Source organism: Terrapene carolina, unplaced genomic scaffold, assembly GCF_002925995.2.
Source record: "Terrapene carolina triunguis isolate 2854851 unplaced genomic scaffold, T_m_triunguis-2.0 Scaffold85, whole genome shotgun sequence".
Taxonomy (NCBI): Eukaryota; Metazoa; Chordata; order Testudines; family Emydidae; genus Terrapene; species Terrapene triunguis.
The window spans coordinates 55,180,389-55,199,801 of NW_020664436.1; the positions used below are offsets into that span (position 1 = coordinate 55,180,389).

General features: G+C 40.0%; 1 protein-coding gene across 1 annotated transcript in view; it reads right to left on the minus strand.

The window, feature by feature from the left end:
- LAMA2 (laminin subunit alpha 2) overlaps positions 1 to 19,413 on the minus strand; it is a 337,406-nt gene that overhangs the window by 68,904 nt on the left and 249,089 nt on the right. Inside the window, exons 41-43 of the mRNA XM_029911052.1 lie at positions 18,644 to 18,807; positions 13,471 to 13,609; positions 8,223 to 8,325 (exon numbers count right to left, since the gene is read on the minus strand). Of these exons, the coding sequence (XP_029766912.1) occupies positions 8,223 to 8,325; positions 13,471 to 13,609; positions 18,644 to 18,807 (406 nt within the window). The remainder of the gene's footprint in view (positions 1 to 8,222; positions 8,326 to 13,470; positions 13,610 to 18,643; positions 18,808 to 19,413) is intronic.

Sequence of the window (19,413 nt, forward strand, 5' to 3'; positions counted from 1 at the left end):
GGGTAGCTGGGGAGCTGGTCCAAGCAAATCTATGGCTTCCTGAAAAAAAACATTTAACTACCCAGGTAGGGCCTGATCCTGCCAAGCATCTTAAACTTATTGAGAGTTGGGGGCACTCAGCATATTGCAGGATCAAGCCCTTGTGCACTAGAGGCCCCCACCTATACCTCTTCTGCTGTTGTGGGAGGGGCAATGTTTGGGGGGCATGTAAGTGAGAGATACATTTTGGGCTGCAAGACTGTCTGAAATGTCAACCAGAGAAGAATCTGCTCCTCTTATTTAAGGTAGGAGGGTGGGGAATATTTTGAGCTGGGTGGAGCCAAGGCTTCACTCCTGAGAAGTGCCTCACATAGAACAGGAGGTAGCCTCCCTGTTTGGGCAAGCTGGGGGAGACAGGGGGGTGAGTTGAAGCTGCAGTAAGCCCCAGGAAAGATCTTGTTTGAATTACAGTATAAAGGCTAACTTTGATGCCCAGGTGCCTTGTACTTTTAAGCACCAGATTCTGAAACTCTTAATCTCATTGAATAGTCAAGTCAGTGGGGCTACTAGTAAGGTACTTCTAGATGAGAGTAAAGGCATCAGAATCTAGTCCTAAATGATCAGAGAATGTAGCAGAGCTAATTTCTTGTCTACCAAGATCAGCCTCCAAACAGTTTTAATTGGATCCATTTAATTTTCTATATTTGCCTGATATTGCCCAATGTCTCTGGTCCCTTTTTGGAAGATTAGTGTGTATAAATTTTTTAATAATTCTGACATACTTTATTCATTTCAGGTGGTGTTTCTAGTAATTTTGCTGTATGGTCTTAAATTGTCTCCTCTCCTCCTCTCTAGCCTGCCAGATCCAGAAATTATGCTAATTATTCCCCTTCTATATTTCTGAAGCATTGTGTTTCCAGACCTCTGTTTCCAGCTTTGTAACCATAGCATCAAACTAATTTTTATGGATTTTAATAAGTTCAGTCCCTCTGGAACTCCTAAATTTGAATATTCAAACTCCATCTGTTTAATATTTTTTCCTTTTAATTTATCAAATGCATTTTTAATTGTTTTCTTAGTATTAGAAGAATAAAGCCATAAATAAATGCCCTAAGGCAGTCCCTTGCTGAAAGGGAGGGAAGGGGAGGAGCTCCTAAAACTATTGTTAATGAGAAGTTCTCTTAAAAATTTTGCTAAGTAATAAAGTTCTTAAAGGCCATATTGGGAAATAACCTGTTGTAAATCTATCATTCAGACAGTACTTTTTATTAAGCACTGAGCAGGTATGTCATATATTAATCATGACATATACTCGCTTCATTTAACGTGGAATTTTTTCCTCTTTCAATATTTAGTACTGAAAGATGCTGGAGACCAAAATCCATCAGTTAGCTAGAGAATAGGTACAACATGACCAGCTGCAATACAAGTTTGTCCGCACTGCTCAGTTAATATGCTTTACCTCTGGCCTGGGAGGAGCTAATGGGTTCATTCCTGTAAGATGCTGAGAACCCTCAACTCCCACTGAAATTGAGTTGGCTCAATGCCTTGCAGGATTGGTCCCTGTATACCCATTCAGTTCTTAGCTTCTGTGAGGGGGTTGCACAAGAACACCAATTAATGCTGGCTGTGATTGTGTTTTGTGCAGTGGACACTTGTTCCTGTGACCTGGATTAAGATGGGCAAATCATTTTTATGTTTCTGTTGTTAAACATAGCACTAAGGGATAAAGCATTGTCTACTCAGCAGAAAAAGAAACAAACGTAAAGAAGTCATAAGAGCAAAACCATTTCCCCACATTTTAATCTGGCACCATATATGCCTGAGTATTGTAGGTGATTAAGGAGCTACATATAAATGGAGGATGATTTATCCATTTATATGTCTAAGGAATAGTTCAGGTCTTTGCAGATTTTATATATTGGGGCCACTGATTAATTGCCGATGACATGGCACCATTAAAATACCTTAACTTGGCTGCTAACATATATAGTTTTCTTATAGTAACATGGCCCAATGCATGTTCTCAAGGGAAATTGTCTAAGACGCCATCATAAAGAACACATAGTTAAATGCGTGACACCAAAGAATGGGAAAGGAAGCTTCATTAGATTATTTTTAAAGAGTAGTTTTAAAACCATGGAAACTGCAAACACAGTAGCCAATGTTGGCTGGGTACCGTCCAAATTAGCTGGTGAAATTATACGTATACCTTGCTGCTTCTATTACATTTGTTTTGCTCCTTCGCAAATAGAACTCTTGCTCCCCACTGTCTTATCCTATAAAGAGGATTATGAGTCCCAAGTTAATTCTTTATTTACAGAATATGCAAGACAGTAGACAGGAATAAGCAGAAGAAATAGAGATGTAATGAGAGAGATGCAGCCTCTGTTGCTCAATCTTTACTAAAAAAAAACCTGTATATTTAGTATTGATTGTAATGTTTGTACTGAAGAGTATGATGGTTACCAAAATTAATACAGGAGCTCTACTATGTGTAACCATTTAGTGATTACAACACACTAGATCAGCTAAAATCCACTTCAGGTAGGGACAAATTCCCTGCGTGAGATTTACCTGTACTTGTCAGAAGTGAAATGTTTTAGCTAAAAATATTCATCTGTTGTCGGAGGGGTAGAGTCTCCTCAAGCTGTCAATTCTTAAACTAAAGAAAATGATATGAGCTGGATTTCAGAGGCCACCTGACTTTGTCTCCACCTTAAAGGGAGCTTGTACATAATTTTACTTCACTTTTCATTGATCTGTTCGGACTAAACTCCATATTTAATCTCAAATCTGCACAGAAGCAATCATATTTTTAAAAATGTAAATTCAAAATTATAAGGAAGACAAATTGCTCCTGGCAAGCTGAGAATCTGTCAAGGTACAGACAGACAGAGAGAAAAGCTGGCAGGCAGCTGCATTCACTCCCTCACAGCCAAATTCTCGAAACTCTACACTTAGGCAAAGCACTACAAATAGAATCTACTTCTCCCACCAAGTTTATTCCTTCTAATTCTCAGTCCCACAGAGAGAAAAATGACTAAACCTCCATTGTAATAGCTGCTGTCAGAAGTTTTGCTCTGTAAGGACTATTTCAGCAGTTTTTGGAAGTAATATATGGCATTTTTCTGATTAACAGCCATTTTATAACTAGCGTAATTGGCCACAAATCATGAGAATGTCATAATGTAGCAAGAAAACATTCCCATCTCCGTCATAGCTTAGGCCTGGCTTCCTGGAGGATAGATTAGTTGAGTGGTTTACGGGTTTTCATTACTTTAACTAATGTACTACCTGTAGTGCAGAGAGAGAAATTCTAAACTAATGATCACTTCTGTCTACCAGCTCTTTATAGAGTGCCCATCATCCATCTTTCACTTCTGTATTTCCAGTAGGGATTCTGAAGAGGGCAGCTAAGGAGGTTTCATTCTATTAGTTTTAATCTCAGCTCTCACTTTCCATCCCAGAAATGCCAACACGTACAGGAGGGATTATGTTAATACCAGTAACATCATTATTTTGATGTAAAAGCAGAGGGAGGTGGGAAATCTGCTCACTGAACTTACTCTGCTGTATCTGCATTCAGGGCACAAATTTTAACTGATTTCTGCAGGACAGGTGAAATTTGAGACCATATTTTATTATGTTCAGAATCCATGCAATGAAACTTTGTTTTATGCCTCTACAAAGCAATTTTACTATAAATCGTTATTAAAGAATCCTAATGAAAAAAACATCTGTTTCAGTGGGGTTGCGTGAGTGTAGATGAGAACCTAGTTTGTGAATTTATAAATGTCCCTTTCCGCTTGAAATTGTCTTGCAAATACTTTACACTATTTGCACTTTCACTTCTGTAAATTTTGATAGGAGTGAAACTTTGGTTGGAGTGTATTTTAAAACATCCCCTAAATATATAATTTATATTGTAATATGCTTTTTCAGGGCCAGGTGATATGCTTATATATGCACATGGAATTCACTCATATCTGAGCCAAATTATGTCCTCACTTTTTCCTTTGAGCACAAGATGTCTTGCACTGTGAAGCAGTATCCATAATAAATGACTGTTCCAATATAGTTGTGTAACTTCTTCAGATAGCCATAGATTCCAAGGCCAGAAGGGACCATTCTAATCATCTACTCTGACCTCCTGTGTAACACAGACTATAGAACTTCCCCCAAATCATTCCTAGAGCAGATCTTTTAGAAAAACATCCAATCTTGATTTCAAAATTATCAGAGATGGAGAATCCGCCATAACCCTCGGTAAGCTGTTACAGTGGTTAACTACTCTCATAATTAAAAATGTACGCCTTATTTCCAGTCTGAATTAGTATAGCTTCAACTTCCAGGCATTGGATCATGCAATGCCAATGTGATGCTACATTGAAGAGCCCATTGTTCCCCATGTAGGTTCTTAGACTATAATCAAGTCACCCCTTAACCTTCTCTTTGTTAAGCTAAATAGACTCAAGGAGCTCAATCTATTACTATAAGGCATGTTTTCTAATCCTTTAATCATGTTATGGCTCCTTTCTCCACTTTGTCAACATACTTCTTGAATGGTGGACACCAGAACTGGACACAGTGTTCCAGCAGTGGTCGCTCCAGTACCAAATACAGAGGTAAAATAATGTCTCCTAGATTCCCCTGTTTATGCATCTAAGGATCTCATTAGCTCTTTCGGCCACGGCATAGCACTGGGAGCGCTTGTTCAGCTGATTATCCACCATGATCTCCAAATATTTTTCAGAGTCTTCCCAGGATAGAGCCTCCATTGTATCAGTATAGTCTGTGTTCCTTGTTCATAGATGTTTACATTTGGCCATATTAAAACACATATTGTTTGCTTGCACCCAGCTTGCTAAGGGATCCAGATCACTTTGTATCAGTGATCCGTCCTCTTCATTATTTACCACTCCCCCAATTTTTGTGTCATCTGCAAACTTTACCAGTGATGATTTTAAGTTTTCTTCCAAGTCATTAATAAAAATGTTAAACAGCATAGGGTCAAGTACCAATCCCTGTGGGACCCCCACTAGAAACACACCCATTCGATCATGACTCCCCATTTACAATTTTATTTTGAGACTTATCAGATAACCAGCATTTAATGTGTGCCATGCTAATTTAAGATTGTTCTAGTTTTTTAATCAAAATGTTGTGTGGCACCAAGTCAAACACCTTACAAAAGTCTACATATATTACATCAACACTATTACCTTTATTAACCAAACTTGTAATCTCATCAAAAAAGGTATCAAGTTAGTCTGACAGGATCTATTTTCCATAAACCCATAGCATTAATTTTATTACCCTCCTTTAATTCTCTATTCATAGAATCCCATATCATAATAGTCATAATATATCAATCATTGTTATGGACCATGCTCCACTGCTTGTAGCACTGTGTATTCAAAATAAATGTGGTCATCAAAGTGGATGGGGAGGAGATAGAGCCAGATCTCTACTGTCCCCTATACACAGGTCTTTGAAACAGGCCAACAGTGCATGATGGAGTAAACTGTACCCCAGAAAGGGGTTTACTACTTGAATGCCTGTGAGTTTAGAGAGATAGGCATCCTTCCTCCCTCACCTGACTACTTCCTGCTCCCCACTCTCCAACGGCTTGGTGGATCTGCACCACATGTTACTATGGGCTGCTCTCAAATTTCATAATATATAATAATAATAAACTATATCTTTACTAAATCTTGCAGTCAAGACAAACAATAGAATTTCATGGAATGGGCAACCAAAACGTACATCCAGCTTTACAAGCTATCAGTGCTACAAATGTTCACATCTCCTGCACTTTTAGACTGTAATAAAATGTTTTTAATTCCCAAAGAGAATATGATAGTAAAACATAATAAATGATCTCTTTAAACCTGACAGCTACTTACTGCATGTTAAATATGTTCTGTTGGTTGAATTCCTAGGGCTGCCAAAATATGTTTAAGTGCAAAAAGCCAAAAAGACACACTAAGATCTACCTCCTCAGGGTTTGATCCCTTAGACCTTATGCTTTTGTACTACAACTTGCATGCGGTCAATGGGGGTTTTGCAGGAAAAGGACCAAAGGACTGGACCCAATCATTTTCTGAACAAAATTTGTTTACGTTCTAACAAAAACAATTTATAACGAATGTTATCACTACAGATGGCTTTAGGCATTATCAAGGAAATAACCAGCTATGACCTGATTCCAGAATCTTATTGTTGGTGATTTTCTAGTGATGATGCATAAAGCAAAGAAATCATCTTGATTGTCAGATACTATGATCAGCTTTCAATTTGTAAGCAAGAAAAATCATGTCAGTCTCTCTATTTACAGGGTGCCATCTTTTTTATTTCCTTGCAGGCCCCATATCTTTCTTCTCACAGGCTTCCAAGGACTGTAACATTCCTGTCTTCATGGTTATTTCCAGGTGTCCCTAGATTGCTATGATAATTTCAGCCAGTTAAGCTTGATCCGACTATGTCATGATTATTACTCAAAATTCAAGAGATGCTATGATCATTGCACATAGCTTTTTTCCAAAAGATCCAGGATGACATTTCAAACTATAACAAAGGAATGCATGTCAAAGTTACTGGATCTTAATTTGAAATAAGCCACAAAGTTACTACCCTGGATTTGATATCCTAAACCAAACTTGGTTAGTACTTGGATAGAAGGCCTTCAAAGGCTGATTCAGTAGGTGGCACCCTTCTTTCCAAGTTTTTATTAAACCATTGACCCCAAATGCTATAGTTCTGGAGGTGTTTTTCTTTGGCTGACATAAAAACAGCAGTCAAGACCACTTGTGATCATTAAAGACCCCTAGCATTTTCCACAAGCGCAGAGGTGGGAACCTCAGAGTACTGGCCAAATTCAAAGAGGGTAACTGTACTCTGCTTACCAAATATTTCCCCTTCAGTTTCATTCCAATAAGGTATTCTTCACTTTTTATCCTAAGCTGTTATGGAGGGTTGTTGACAGCTATTAAACAGATGTTATATTCTACTCCATCCAGAGATGGCTTTCATTAGTGTTACAAGAAGTGATTTTGTATACTCTTTAAGAAGTTTATAAAACAGTTTAGGATTTATCTGGATAAAAAACTCTGGAAGCAGGCTACTACTGGCTGCAAGATGTACTGGTCAAATAATGACAAATATATTAACCAATAATATGTTCAATAATTGATAGGAAAATATTCACATACATTATATATAAATATGATTTGACCTGCTTTACTATATATTAAGGTAATGCACGTATTTTGAGGGTTAGAATCTGACTTTAAGCAAAGCCCTCAGCAAGAAATAATGCATCAGCTGCACCAATTATGGCTGGTCAAAATTTTCTGATGAAAATTCTGCTATAGAAAATTGCATTTGATTCAATGAAAATTTTCACTGAAAGTGTCTCATTTCCTCAAAAATGTTTGATTTTTTTCATTGGAATACTGAAAACTAAACAGCAAAAAAGTTTTTGCTAAAAACTGAAATTGGCTTGGTTTTTGACAGTTGTTAGCCCCAAATATGCAGTTTTGGGGCTCAATGTTTATGGTTTTCAGTTATTAAAAAGTGAAGCATTGTAATTTTTTAATGAAAAGTTGGAATTTTCCTATGAAAATTTTGATGAAAACATTTTTTTCCCTATTTCATTGAAATTTTCAGTGGAAAAACCCTCAATTCTCTTCCCAGCTCTAACACCAACCATGAGTAGTCCAGGGAGACATTATGACTCAGAGACATAGCTCTTCATTGCAAAGCCTACATTGCTTCATCATTACTCCTAGGTTGGTGGGGTAGTAATTTATTGCTGGCCTGTAACAGTAGAAAATTACTCACCACCTATAATGCTGGCTCGCCTAATGTAGCCAGTGAATCAGTGATGAAGCTAAGGCTCCACCATTACCCACCCCCTTATCTGCCCACCAGTGCCCTACTGGACCGAACACCCATGTAGCCCATGTAGGCACATATTACTTCAATAAGACTTTGCATGGACCCACAGTCAGAATTTGAAGCTAGTCTTAAATAAATAGTCATAAAGTTACACATTATACTCATTTCATGCTATCAGGATGTCCTAGTGGTCTAAGGCTCTGAATTTAGGTCACAGTGTCCCCTGGCTGAGCTTTTTTTTTTTTTTTTAATTTCCCACTGATGTGTCTTCCTTGCACTAGGAACATACCAGATCTTAGTAGCTTATCAACATAAACTAATGTCATATACAGTACACATACCTTTAACATCATTTTCTAACTTCTTGGCCTCATTAAGAACCCTGAAGCTTTTCTGAAGCGAGTTCTTGGCACCATCCTTCAGTGATCCTTGAGGACCAGATGCCTGCAGGCCAACAAGCAGTGTCATTTACAGAAAAGTATTTTTAAGCTGGTTCAGGGCAAGTTTAAAGCAATAAAAAGAATAGGAGGAAGATCTAGCTGAAGAATCATTGAAATTTTAAGCGGTCATCAATGTACTATGAATTATATGCCGCTGCCATTATACTGGTCCTCCAACAGAGATTAATAAAATACTTTTCACTTATTAACTTACTTTTATCTTTACAAGAAACCAGGGCTCCCTTGGAATGTCAATGATGAAGTTAATAAAAGAGAGAGAAAGAGAAATTGTTTCTGAATGTAGTGAAAGCAGAATAGAATCTAGGAGCAGATTTTTTTCAAATCTTTGTAAGCATATTTTTTCAGTCTGGATTTCTTCCTGCAACTATGGACACCATAATATAATACAGTTCAGTACTTCTCCCTAACAACAGCTATGAAACATTTAATAAATAGACTAGATCTCACAACACAGACTCTAATATAGACCACAGAGATGTTCTCATAGCAATTGTATTTCCTAAATCAAACCAAGTCAGTCAAGGTGAAATGAATGAAAATAGGCTTAGGAGGGGGACAAAATGGTAAGGTGTAGTTAAATCTGAAATTCTTAACTACTAAATACTATTTAAAAATCTCATTCTTTGAGAAACACACAAAGCTGCACCTACAGTTCAAAGGTTGACTGATAGGAAAAAAACTGTTTTTCTAAATTAAATTAGTATTTTAACTTGCTAGGAAATGCTCTAGAATCTGAATCATTTACTGTTCAGTTTGAGAGAATGAACTCCAGTCACTCCATAATACAGACTGCATTTCTTTGAGAATACTCCTGACAGCCAGATAACATTTTATATTAGTCATGGGTCATAGCCTTGTAACTAGTATGTAATTAAGAAGTAACTACTTTTCATTTTCCAGGGCAGATACATTTACTTAAAAATTAACTACATGCCAATTAAATGATACTGTTATTATTTAATATTTATATTCCCATAAAGCCCAGAGGTCATATTTTTGAACACTTGCAGATTTCTCCCACTTCTCTGTTGTACATTAGAGCCAATACATTTGCCTGCTCATATCACAATCTTGTTAGAAGCCCTGGATTCTTTGGAAATTCAATACACCCTCACAATGTGGTTCTCTGTAAGGGAGCATTTTACTTCTTATGGCGCGGTACTCCATATACACACAGCTACCAGCTTCAGGATCCTTGTTATCATATAGGAATGAAACACATACTTAAGTGCTTTCCTGAATAGGGACTGACTAAAGCATGTGCTTAAGTGCTCTCCTGAAACAAAATCCAGGTGACTGCATTATTGTGCAATAGTATTACACACTTCCAAGCTCACTTAGGGCTTCACAGACCCAAGGTCTGCAGTCACCGTGCACATAGAACTGCTGATTTCAACATACCCATAAAAACTGCAGAGCTGGGTTTTATATATCTATTTTTAACAGAGTAACAGCTAATGTAATTCATTGCACGTATAGTAAAAAATGATACCCATAATCCCTTAAAAAGAGTATCCGTGAGGAATCATTACTTGATCTCCAATGCAACAAGGGAATTGCTCCTGAAGGAGGCATGTTTGGCCAGTTTTGGCAGCAGATATACCTGTCAAATCAGATTATGTTTTTATGTTCTTTTTCCCTTTGCGCTTCAGAAGCTAGGGAATGATCACTCTGTGAGCATGGAACTTCAGATCTAATGATCATTTTTGTTATTATTAACAATTTGCTGGGCTTGCTTGACTGGCTATTAAAGCAGTTTATATTTGATAAAATGAATTGTAAAGGCGGCATTTGCAATGCAAAAACAAGATGTGGGTTGAATAAGGGGCTGAGTAATTAGGGCCAAGCTGGTATTTGTGCCAGCAGTCCTGATTGCACTACATACAGCATAAAGATAATATTTACAAAGACCTTTTCAGAGATAAATAGAGATGTACAGATTGAAAACAATTTAAAAGGAAATATGCTATTCAAAAAGAGTCAACTAATCAAAGCATCTTATGCAAAGTGTGCATTTTGGTGATTTGTGGCTAATAAGATATTGACTTAACGAAAAGCACAGACATTACCAATATCTTACTGTGTGCAACATGAGTGTTTGTGTGTGTAGGCAAATATGTGTAATGGTGAACTCCTTCATGTTTTAATAGCAGGTGATACTGTGTGTTTAGACATATGGATTGATACTGCATTTAGATTTCCTGTATCAGTTCATATGCTAAAAAATAGATGATAGAAAAAGAAAAGCACTGTCGAACCATGTCCACACTACTCTCCTTCTGTCGGTGGTGCGCATCCTCACCAGAGCACTCCCACCAACTGAAGACGGGCAGTGTGGGGGGCTGAGAGCCAGAGCTCTCAGCTCCCCACGGCTCCCTGCTGGGAGCTCAACTGCCCCCTGGGCTTTTCGCCTCCCTGCCAGGAGCAGGGGGCAGCCACCCAAACTTCTCGGTTCCCTGAGCGAGGAGCCAGGAGTCCGGGCAGCAGCACTGTTGGGAGCAGGGAGCCCAGATGCAGCAGGGCTGCCAGCAGGAGTAGGGAGCACAGGCAGCAGCGCGGTTGGGAGCAAGGAGCTGTGATGGCAGCCAGGCTCTACCTGGAGGCCACCACGGGCCCCAGGCTTTCTTGTCATGGCTGGAGCTGTGAAACTGACCAGAATGACAGCCACCAGCCAATGTAAGTAATGCAGTGTCTACTACACTACGTCGTCCTAACTACACCGACACAAGCCCTATGCCTCTCGAGGAGATGGAGTTAGGATGTCGGTGTAGTATGGCACTTGCGTCAGTGGGAGCAACTGACATAATTAGGCTGACACAAGTTGCCTTATGTCAACCTAACTCTGTAATATAGAGCAAGCCCTAATCCCTTGATCTTGCTTAGTACACCACACCTGCACTTTTAAAAAAAGCGATCATTTAAAATATCTCTTGAAGCATCACTTTAAAACTGTGATTCTAAACTCTGAACTAGAAGCCAAATCCTATATCATGATTTAACTTTTCAGTCAGTTGACCCGATCACCATCACTACCCATGCTAAGTAATGGGCCGTGGTAAGCTGCTTGAATGCTGGAGGAGCTGCATCAGTGATTAATTTATTTTGCTTTTAAAAGGGAGAATGAATCCATCATAAAAAATCATGGGAGGAATTCTTCTGTCATATTTTTAAATATGGATTAGCTTTTCTAGTCATCTATCAGGCTTCCTGCTACTGCAATGCTTCTTAGTCTCTTTAGTTCTAGCTTTTAATACTGTCAACTTCATTTTAAAAGAAAGCATCCTTTCCATTAACATAAATAAACCCCTAAAATGGCCATAGATCACACTTCTATTTAAGAATCTGTGTGATACAGAAGTAGGTATTTTATTATAGGTTATGTAGGGTAGGAATGGCAAATACCTAGCAAGAAGAACTTCCCTAAACTCATTACTTTAAAAAGGGCAGCAGTTTCCTCCACATTCCTATTTTTCTATCAATTAGATCCTTATTCTATACAACTTGCATATAACAAATTAGGCTATACCGATTGAATCCATAAGAATGAGCGCCCTTAAAAATGCTGCCTTAATCATGCCTTAGTCTCCTTACTTGCTAAACATTTGTTTCTATTTATATCACACTATCCACATCCTTTCTTCATTCCATTTCAAATTATCTATCCTTTTTCTCTATATAGTATAATCAGCTGGTTCATTGCCTCTCTGACATATGCCCTTTTGCAGCCATATAGCAATCACCTGCTTTGTTTCCTGACTATTGCATCTCCTTTCCCATTCAACCATCATAACATCTGTCTCCCTCACTGTCTCGGAGGCATCAAAGGACCAAAAGATAGAGATACTTTTCTGTTTTTTTATTCTGAAAATAAACCCACTACTCTTTATTTGCCTTTGCGTTAAAATTGGTAATTCTGATAGAAGGAACTATGTTTATAGATCACCAGCACATATCAATATGTGAGGCACCATTTTCCCATTAAGAGATAAATTCAGTAATTAGTGCTACTTGAACCGTAAGTTAATATTTGAAGTTGCTAAAAATGTGACCATCACCGATTTAAAATCCAGACCTTATTATCTTATTCATGAATATGGACTGGTCACATTGTCCTTATTTCTAGCCTTGTAACTCTGAATCCACAGGGATTTGTATTGTTTCTGCTAGCTATTTGTATCAGTGCAATTTCTTTATCTGGTATAGGGACTTTCCAATTTCACTGTTTTCTGTCATCTGCAGGGGTATTTTTAGCCTGTGTGTCTGTGAAGTGCAGGTCAGTTGGTCACATATTTGCCTCCATAAATAAGCTTTTAACTCCTTCATTACTCCCAATACAAAATATCTGGCTTTCTGCCTCTGCTGAGTTTGTTGTGGAGCAGAGGTAGTTCCTGCATAGTTGAAGTTAAAGAGCTAGCTTCCCATTATAATACCCATTTGAAATCCCTCTAGTTGCTCTGACCCTCCCAAAGAACCAACCCCCTGAAATTTTACTTGTTGCATCTCATCTTGGGGATGAAGCTTTTCTGTGAAACTTGGTACAGTTTGGAAATGCAGTTTTTTGCTTCCAGTGTTTAAAAGTCGTTCTGCCATTCCTTCCCCAAAAGTCTTCCTAAGTTTGTGTGGCTCATCACATCTGCAGAATGGACTGGCCCCACCATCTCCAGTTCTGTTTTGTTTCAATGGCCTTGTTGTGGTGAAATGCCCTTAAATATTTTTAGGGAGCTATTGTGGGGGATTGCCAAGATAAAGATTTCTTCAGAACATTGACTTGAAACTGACCTGCTCCTGTCTTGAGGTTTTGTTGCAGCAGCTGCTGGCTTGAGTCAGGGATGGGGGGTGAAGGGGCGCATGGGCAGAAGGGAATGAGAGAGAGAGAAAAAATAAAGGGGAAGTAGTCCAGAAAATGATAGCATAGGGGGCACAGAGGAGAAAATGGGATCAGGAGGGACATAGACTAAGAGTATGTGGAGAGATAATCTCAGAACTGGGGGCTCTTGCAGTAGGAGAGGGTATAGATAGAGCAGTAGGATAGTAGAGCATGGAAGTTGGAATGAAGGGGGTGCAGGGAGCCTGGAGTATAGAAGCAGCCTGAGCTTCCCGTCCAACAGACACCATTCACTTTTCTTACCAGTTGCATAGCTTCATTTGCACGGGCCTTGGCCTCCCTGGCGATTCTCTCTGCTTCATCAATATAGTCCTTGATATTGCTATATGCCTTGAAAGCTACAGTGGCATTGAATGAGACATTTTTAGCTTCAGCAAGGATTCTGTTAGGGTGGAAAAGGTACAGCACACCATTATAAACTGCAGTTGTAGCTCAACAAAGCAAAATGCATTGGCACTTTGAGCCAAACAGCCCAGATTTCTAATGATTGGCTCTAGTGCACAATGCCATAATTGAGGTTTCCAGGGTGTGGGTGCTAAGTGTTTAAGGGGAGTGTGTCAAATTTTATTTTCATAGTGTCACATGGAGAAACAATAGTTTTGTATACCGTGGGTTAAGGAGATATTTCACGTTGAAAGGAAGAATGGTCCAGTGGTTAGGGCATTAGACTACAACTCAGGAAACCCACATTCAATTCCCTGCTCCACCACAGACTTCCTGGGTGATCTTGGGCAAGTCACAGTACAGTTACACTTCGAGCTTGAGATGTAATTTCCATCTTGAGAAGTTGTACCCATGCTAGCTCACTAACAATAGCCATGTAGCTGCAGCAGCGTGAAGGGCTAGCTGCCTAAGGACTTACTCGGGGCGGCTAGCTCCTCCTGCGGCTACACTGCTATTTTTAGCATGTTCGCTTGCTCAGAGCTAGTATAGGTCACAAAGTACATCTTCAGCTCTAAGTGTAGAATCACTGTTAGTCTCTCCGTGTCTTAGTACTATTGCTATAACAATACCCCTGTGAGGTTAGCCAAGTTCTGAGGTTAAATACATTCAAAAGATTGTGAGGCACATAGATACTATGGTAATGAGGTCCATATAAATACCATAGATAGTTAATAGAAAGGACAAATAGCTAGTGTCTAGGCATCTGAGATAAATAGCTTTATCCTGACACAAAGCGACAGCGACAGGATATCCCCGCACAAGACTGTGCAATTCCTCTCCCTCTTGATCTCACACATAACACCACATTAAAAGCTTCAATTTTTAAAGATTACTTTTCAGATATGACTCCATTGAATATGAAACTGGTAATTTTGCAAGTATCAAATCAGATACTTTATCTGAGGTAATTGTGTGGCTTGTTCCCCAGGGATACTGTACACTGGCATGGAAATAGCTGCTAAGAGCTTCTACTCACAAGTCTTTAGAATTGGACCTGCTAGTTATCTGAAAAAGATGTGGGCACCGAGATAAATTGCTTGTTCCAAACTGTAAGTTATTGTGGGAGTTTTAAAAATATACACATTAAAAGATGTGATTTTATCCATGTAGCAGCTTTGAAAAAACAAAAATGGCCAAAGATGGGAGGCTGTGTTACAGCAGGCTACCGGGGATCAAGAGATCCGTGTTTTGAGCGCACTGAGCGCTACACCTTGAGTAAGTCACTCTTCCTCTTCATTGCTCAAGGTATGTCTAGGACTGCAATCACTGGTATGATTGCAGCTCGAGTAGATATACTTGAGGTTAGCTTTACTCTAGCGAACTTGGGTCCCGGATCCATGAAGCTGCAGCAGCAGGGTTCTGGGCAGATTTGTACAGCCAATGCTGAAGCAACTTCACTGCTCTGGGACCTGAGCTAGCTAGATTTAAGCTAACTTTGGTATGTCTATTCCAGCTGCAATCACACCCAATGATTGCAGCCTAGACATATCCTCAGTCTCTCCATCTATGAAATGGTGAAAATACGACTTACCTTGCAGTGTCGTTGTGAGACTAAACTCATGATTGCTTGTAAAGGAGTTTGAAACATTCATCTGGAAGGTGTTATAGAAATGTTTTGGACATACAAATCCCATTGAAGTTGATGGGAGTTGGATGTGTACAACCCCACTAAAAATTAGGCCACTTTTATCTATGAGCCTAACTTTACCTACCGAGGTCTGAACATTTTGGCCAGTGCTACTTTGGAAAGTGCTTTAAGATCCTGGGGATCATTTCCCTTTTCAAAGTGGGGCTTTACTATGAAAATATAGCAGCAGGCAACTCCATAATGTGTGTCTCATTGATGCCATATCAAATTTGCTCAACTTGCATATGAAAATATTTTCCCCCTAACTGCCAGCCCTGCAAACTCACTCTGGGCTCTGAAAATGAAAGCTGAGGATACATCCAGAGGTGAAAGTAAGCCAGTACGGTCCGGTACGGTGTACCAGCAAGAGCCGGTATGCCGTGCCCGACTGGACCGGCTTCTCCGGTGGTGATTTAAAGGGCCCAGAGCTCCAGCTTCTGCGGGGAGCCCCGGGCCCTTTAAAGCGCCACCCAAGCCCCGCTGCCAAAGCTCCGGCGGTGCTTTAAAGGGCTTGGGGCTCCCCGCAGTGGCCGGAGACCCAGACCCTTTAAATCTCCGCTGGAGCCCTGCTGCCGCTACCCCAGCCCTAGCCCCAGCCCTGCCGCCCTGTGGTAGTGGCGGCAGGGCTCCCACGGTGATTTAAAGGGCCAGGAGCTCCACGGTGGCTGGAGCCCCAGGCCCTTTAATTCGCCCCTGAGCCCTGGGGCTCCCAGCCGCCTCTGCAGCTGGTAGCTCCGGGTTGATTTAAAGGCCCTGGGGCTCCCAGCCACAGCTGGAGCCCCAGGGCCTTTAAATATTGAAAGGCCCCGCCTCTTCCGGTTGAGGCCACACCTCTTCCGGTTGAGGCCCCACCCCGCTCAGGACTCCAGCGTACCAGTAAGTCCTTTAAGTTACTTTCACCCCTGGATACATCAACACTGGTAATAAATGTTTGGTAGATCAAATGATGCCCCCTTTTATATCTCTGTAACTTCGGGTACAAGTGAGGGCACAAATTGCAGACAATGTAGTTGCACAAATGTAACAAAGAGCATAATATATGGTTTGCAGGATATTTATTACCAGCGATATGATGATGCATGAGAAGGAGGAAGCCCAGCTTGACTGACAAGTAGAAAAAAAGCATTTTTTCATCTGTGAATTCATTAAATTTGATATGGAATTGGAGAGACACAATAAACAGGGAGCCCCCAGTGCTATTTTTATATAGTCCCTTCTGTAGAGTCGAACCATATTCTGAGTGACATATTTGTATGACATTCAATGGTGTTTTTGTATAAACACCATCTACTGGATAGTCTATCAACCTTCTCAAGCTTATCAGTTTATGAGTAGGGCTGGCTGGAAAACAATAATTCCATGTTGTGAAATTTTTTTGAGGTTTTGACATATGTTTAGTTCTGCCCTGGAACAAAACTGAGATCTTTCAAAAATTTTGCAAAAAACCATAAGACAGAAACAAACCCGCTTCAGAAAAGCCAACAGCCTGGTGGTCAATAGCCTAGAATGTGGGTAACCCAGGTTCAAGTCCCTGCTCTGCCTGATTTGAGCAGAGCTATGAACCCAAGTCACCCACGTCCCAGGTGAGGGACCTAATCACCAGGCTACAGAGTCCGAGTCTCTCTCTTTCTAGCCCAGTGAATATTTAATTATGTACGCAAAGTGGAATAGCTCAAGCAGGAGAGATTGAGAGAGTGACTCTATAGCCTGGTGGTGCTCTGAACCAGGCAGATCAGGGACTTGAATCAGGATCTCCCACATCCCATCTCAGTGTCCTAACCAACTGGCTATTCTTAGATGGGTTGGTGTCACTCTCTTTCTCACCAGAAAGTCCATCCTGAATCTGAGGAACCTTTCTGTGAAAAGTTTCAGGTTTAACTAATCTGCACTTTCCTGATTGAAAACAAAAATTGTCAAAAATTCCTGACTGGTTCTATACCCTGAGTTCTTTACCCTCTGGTGGATTAAGGGCATGTCTACATGCGGAAATTGACTGGAATAGCTAATGCAGAGCAAACTATTCACAATAGCGCCGCATCTGGACACACTGATACATGTGCCTTTTTCTGAGTTAGCTTAATCTATCAAAGGAGGAGAGAGTACAAGCCTTGCCCCCCATGATTACCAGCAAGTAAGGAGGCATAGCAGAGAGTGACAAGCATCCCCTCATAGCTAGAGGTTGCTCTATGCCCCCCCCCATATCTGCTTTCCTCTTCTTCAGAGTTCCTTACACAAACTCAACATGGTCCCAAGTCTTTCCCAGAACCGGGGCTCAATTCAATGTCTCTGCAAGAGCCGTCTTGATGGTTGCAGCTGCTAAACAGCAATAGCATCTCAGGATACTGTTTCCTGCACACACCTCCCCCCTCACTGCAGCCACCTGCTGCTCTACATAGGAGAATCAGCCACTGTCACACAGGTGTGACTCCTTTAGTAATCAGGGTTGGCTAGCTCCAGGTCCTCCAGCCCCAAAGGGGCAACACCTCCCTGTTACAGGAAGACTTTCCTTCAGTTTAAATTGTAGCAATTTGCACTTTCTAAAGCAGATGCTATGAGTTCTGTTCTTCTATGCTGTAATGGCCACAGGAACTTTTTGGCAACAGTATTTTGTGTGTACCTGCCTCGCTACAGTCTGTTGCACATCACATCAGTTTGTATGACTCTTTCCAAATGACATGAGGGACCTCAGCAATTGAATTCTAAACAATAATCTACCAAAGCTTTTGGGAACAAGTTTTAGGTATTCTCAATTTGCTTTGAAAGTGATGCTTAAATTGCTTCCTCTACCCCAGAGTCAGCAAGTGCACACTCTTAAAGGCTGCCAATTTCAAACATACAAAGATAAACAGACTTCTCCTTGCCTGTTGAGGTGTCATTTATTACTGTGGAAAAGTGACTGTAAAAAATGCCACTAAATGAGAAGGGTAACATCTTACACCAGTTTGCACTCACTTTGCCCTGGTGTAAATGACAACACAAGGTACAAGGCACAGGAGAGATCAGATTGAAAAAATATATTTTTTAAATAGGAGAACTTCTTGTGAAAGTGTCCGTACTTTCCATTTACTGGTTCATTTTCAGAAATGTTTGGGTTTGATTATCTTGGATATAGCCCAAGACATGTACAATACCTTCCTAAGTCCCATATCTAACTCAGACTTTTGATGCTCCTCCAAAGAAATGAATCTAGCCTTTCCTAATTGGGCTCTATATAGAGCATTAGAGTCTTGTATATTCATAATCACAGAAGTTAAAGTCTGAAAATAATCCCCTTCTATTTCTGTCAGGGAATACTAGACACTAGGCTATGAGAGTTTTAGAAGTATCAAGAAATGGCTGTCTTACCCATCCAGTATTGCAGATGATTCATTCAGTTGGGCTGCATGGTTCTCAGCCTGCAACACCTTTTCTGGAAGCATCCTATCCTGAATATCTTGGGCTAGATCATCTATTTTATCCTTCAGCTCATCAGCGATTGGTTGTATCTTATCCCCCAAGTTTTCTACATACTGAAAGCCACAAAACAAAGGTGTTTAAAGAGCTGAATGCAAACATCATAGTCCTTTGCATATTGTTTCTCTATGAGATGTAATCACATATGCTTGGACATTTAATAAAACTTCAGTGAACTAATAAGGAAAAACACATCAGTGTTGAAATATGGGGACAATTAGGCTATTTTGAATGCCACTATTCCATTGAAGACTTGACTATCTTGAACTTGGTGTTCTTCCTTATTTCTTAATGATTTATGAGAAAAGATAAACACACACTTTATACACAACACTCACACACATGCACTCTTAGGGAGATATTTTCTAAATTATGGATGCAGAAATATTTATACTATGCTGTGGTGATATCCCTGAGATAAACTGCCAAGCCATAAGACAAATTCTATTTATCGTGAACCTTTGACTGACTCACCTGCACTTTTGCTTATTAATCCATATCACTAAGGGCTACACTTTTGAAATAGCCACCACTTTTCCCCCAAAGAAACAACCTCAAAAGGTTTTCTAATCCCGGCCCCCACAAATGTGGAATTTTCCCCAAAATTACACTTGTTTGAGGTGCAGGATAGAAAATATCATTTCTTGGACCAGTGGCTGTTT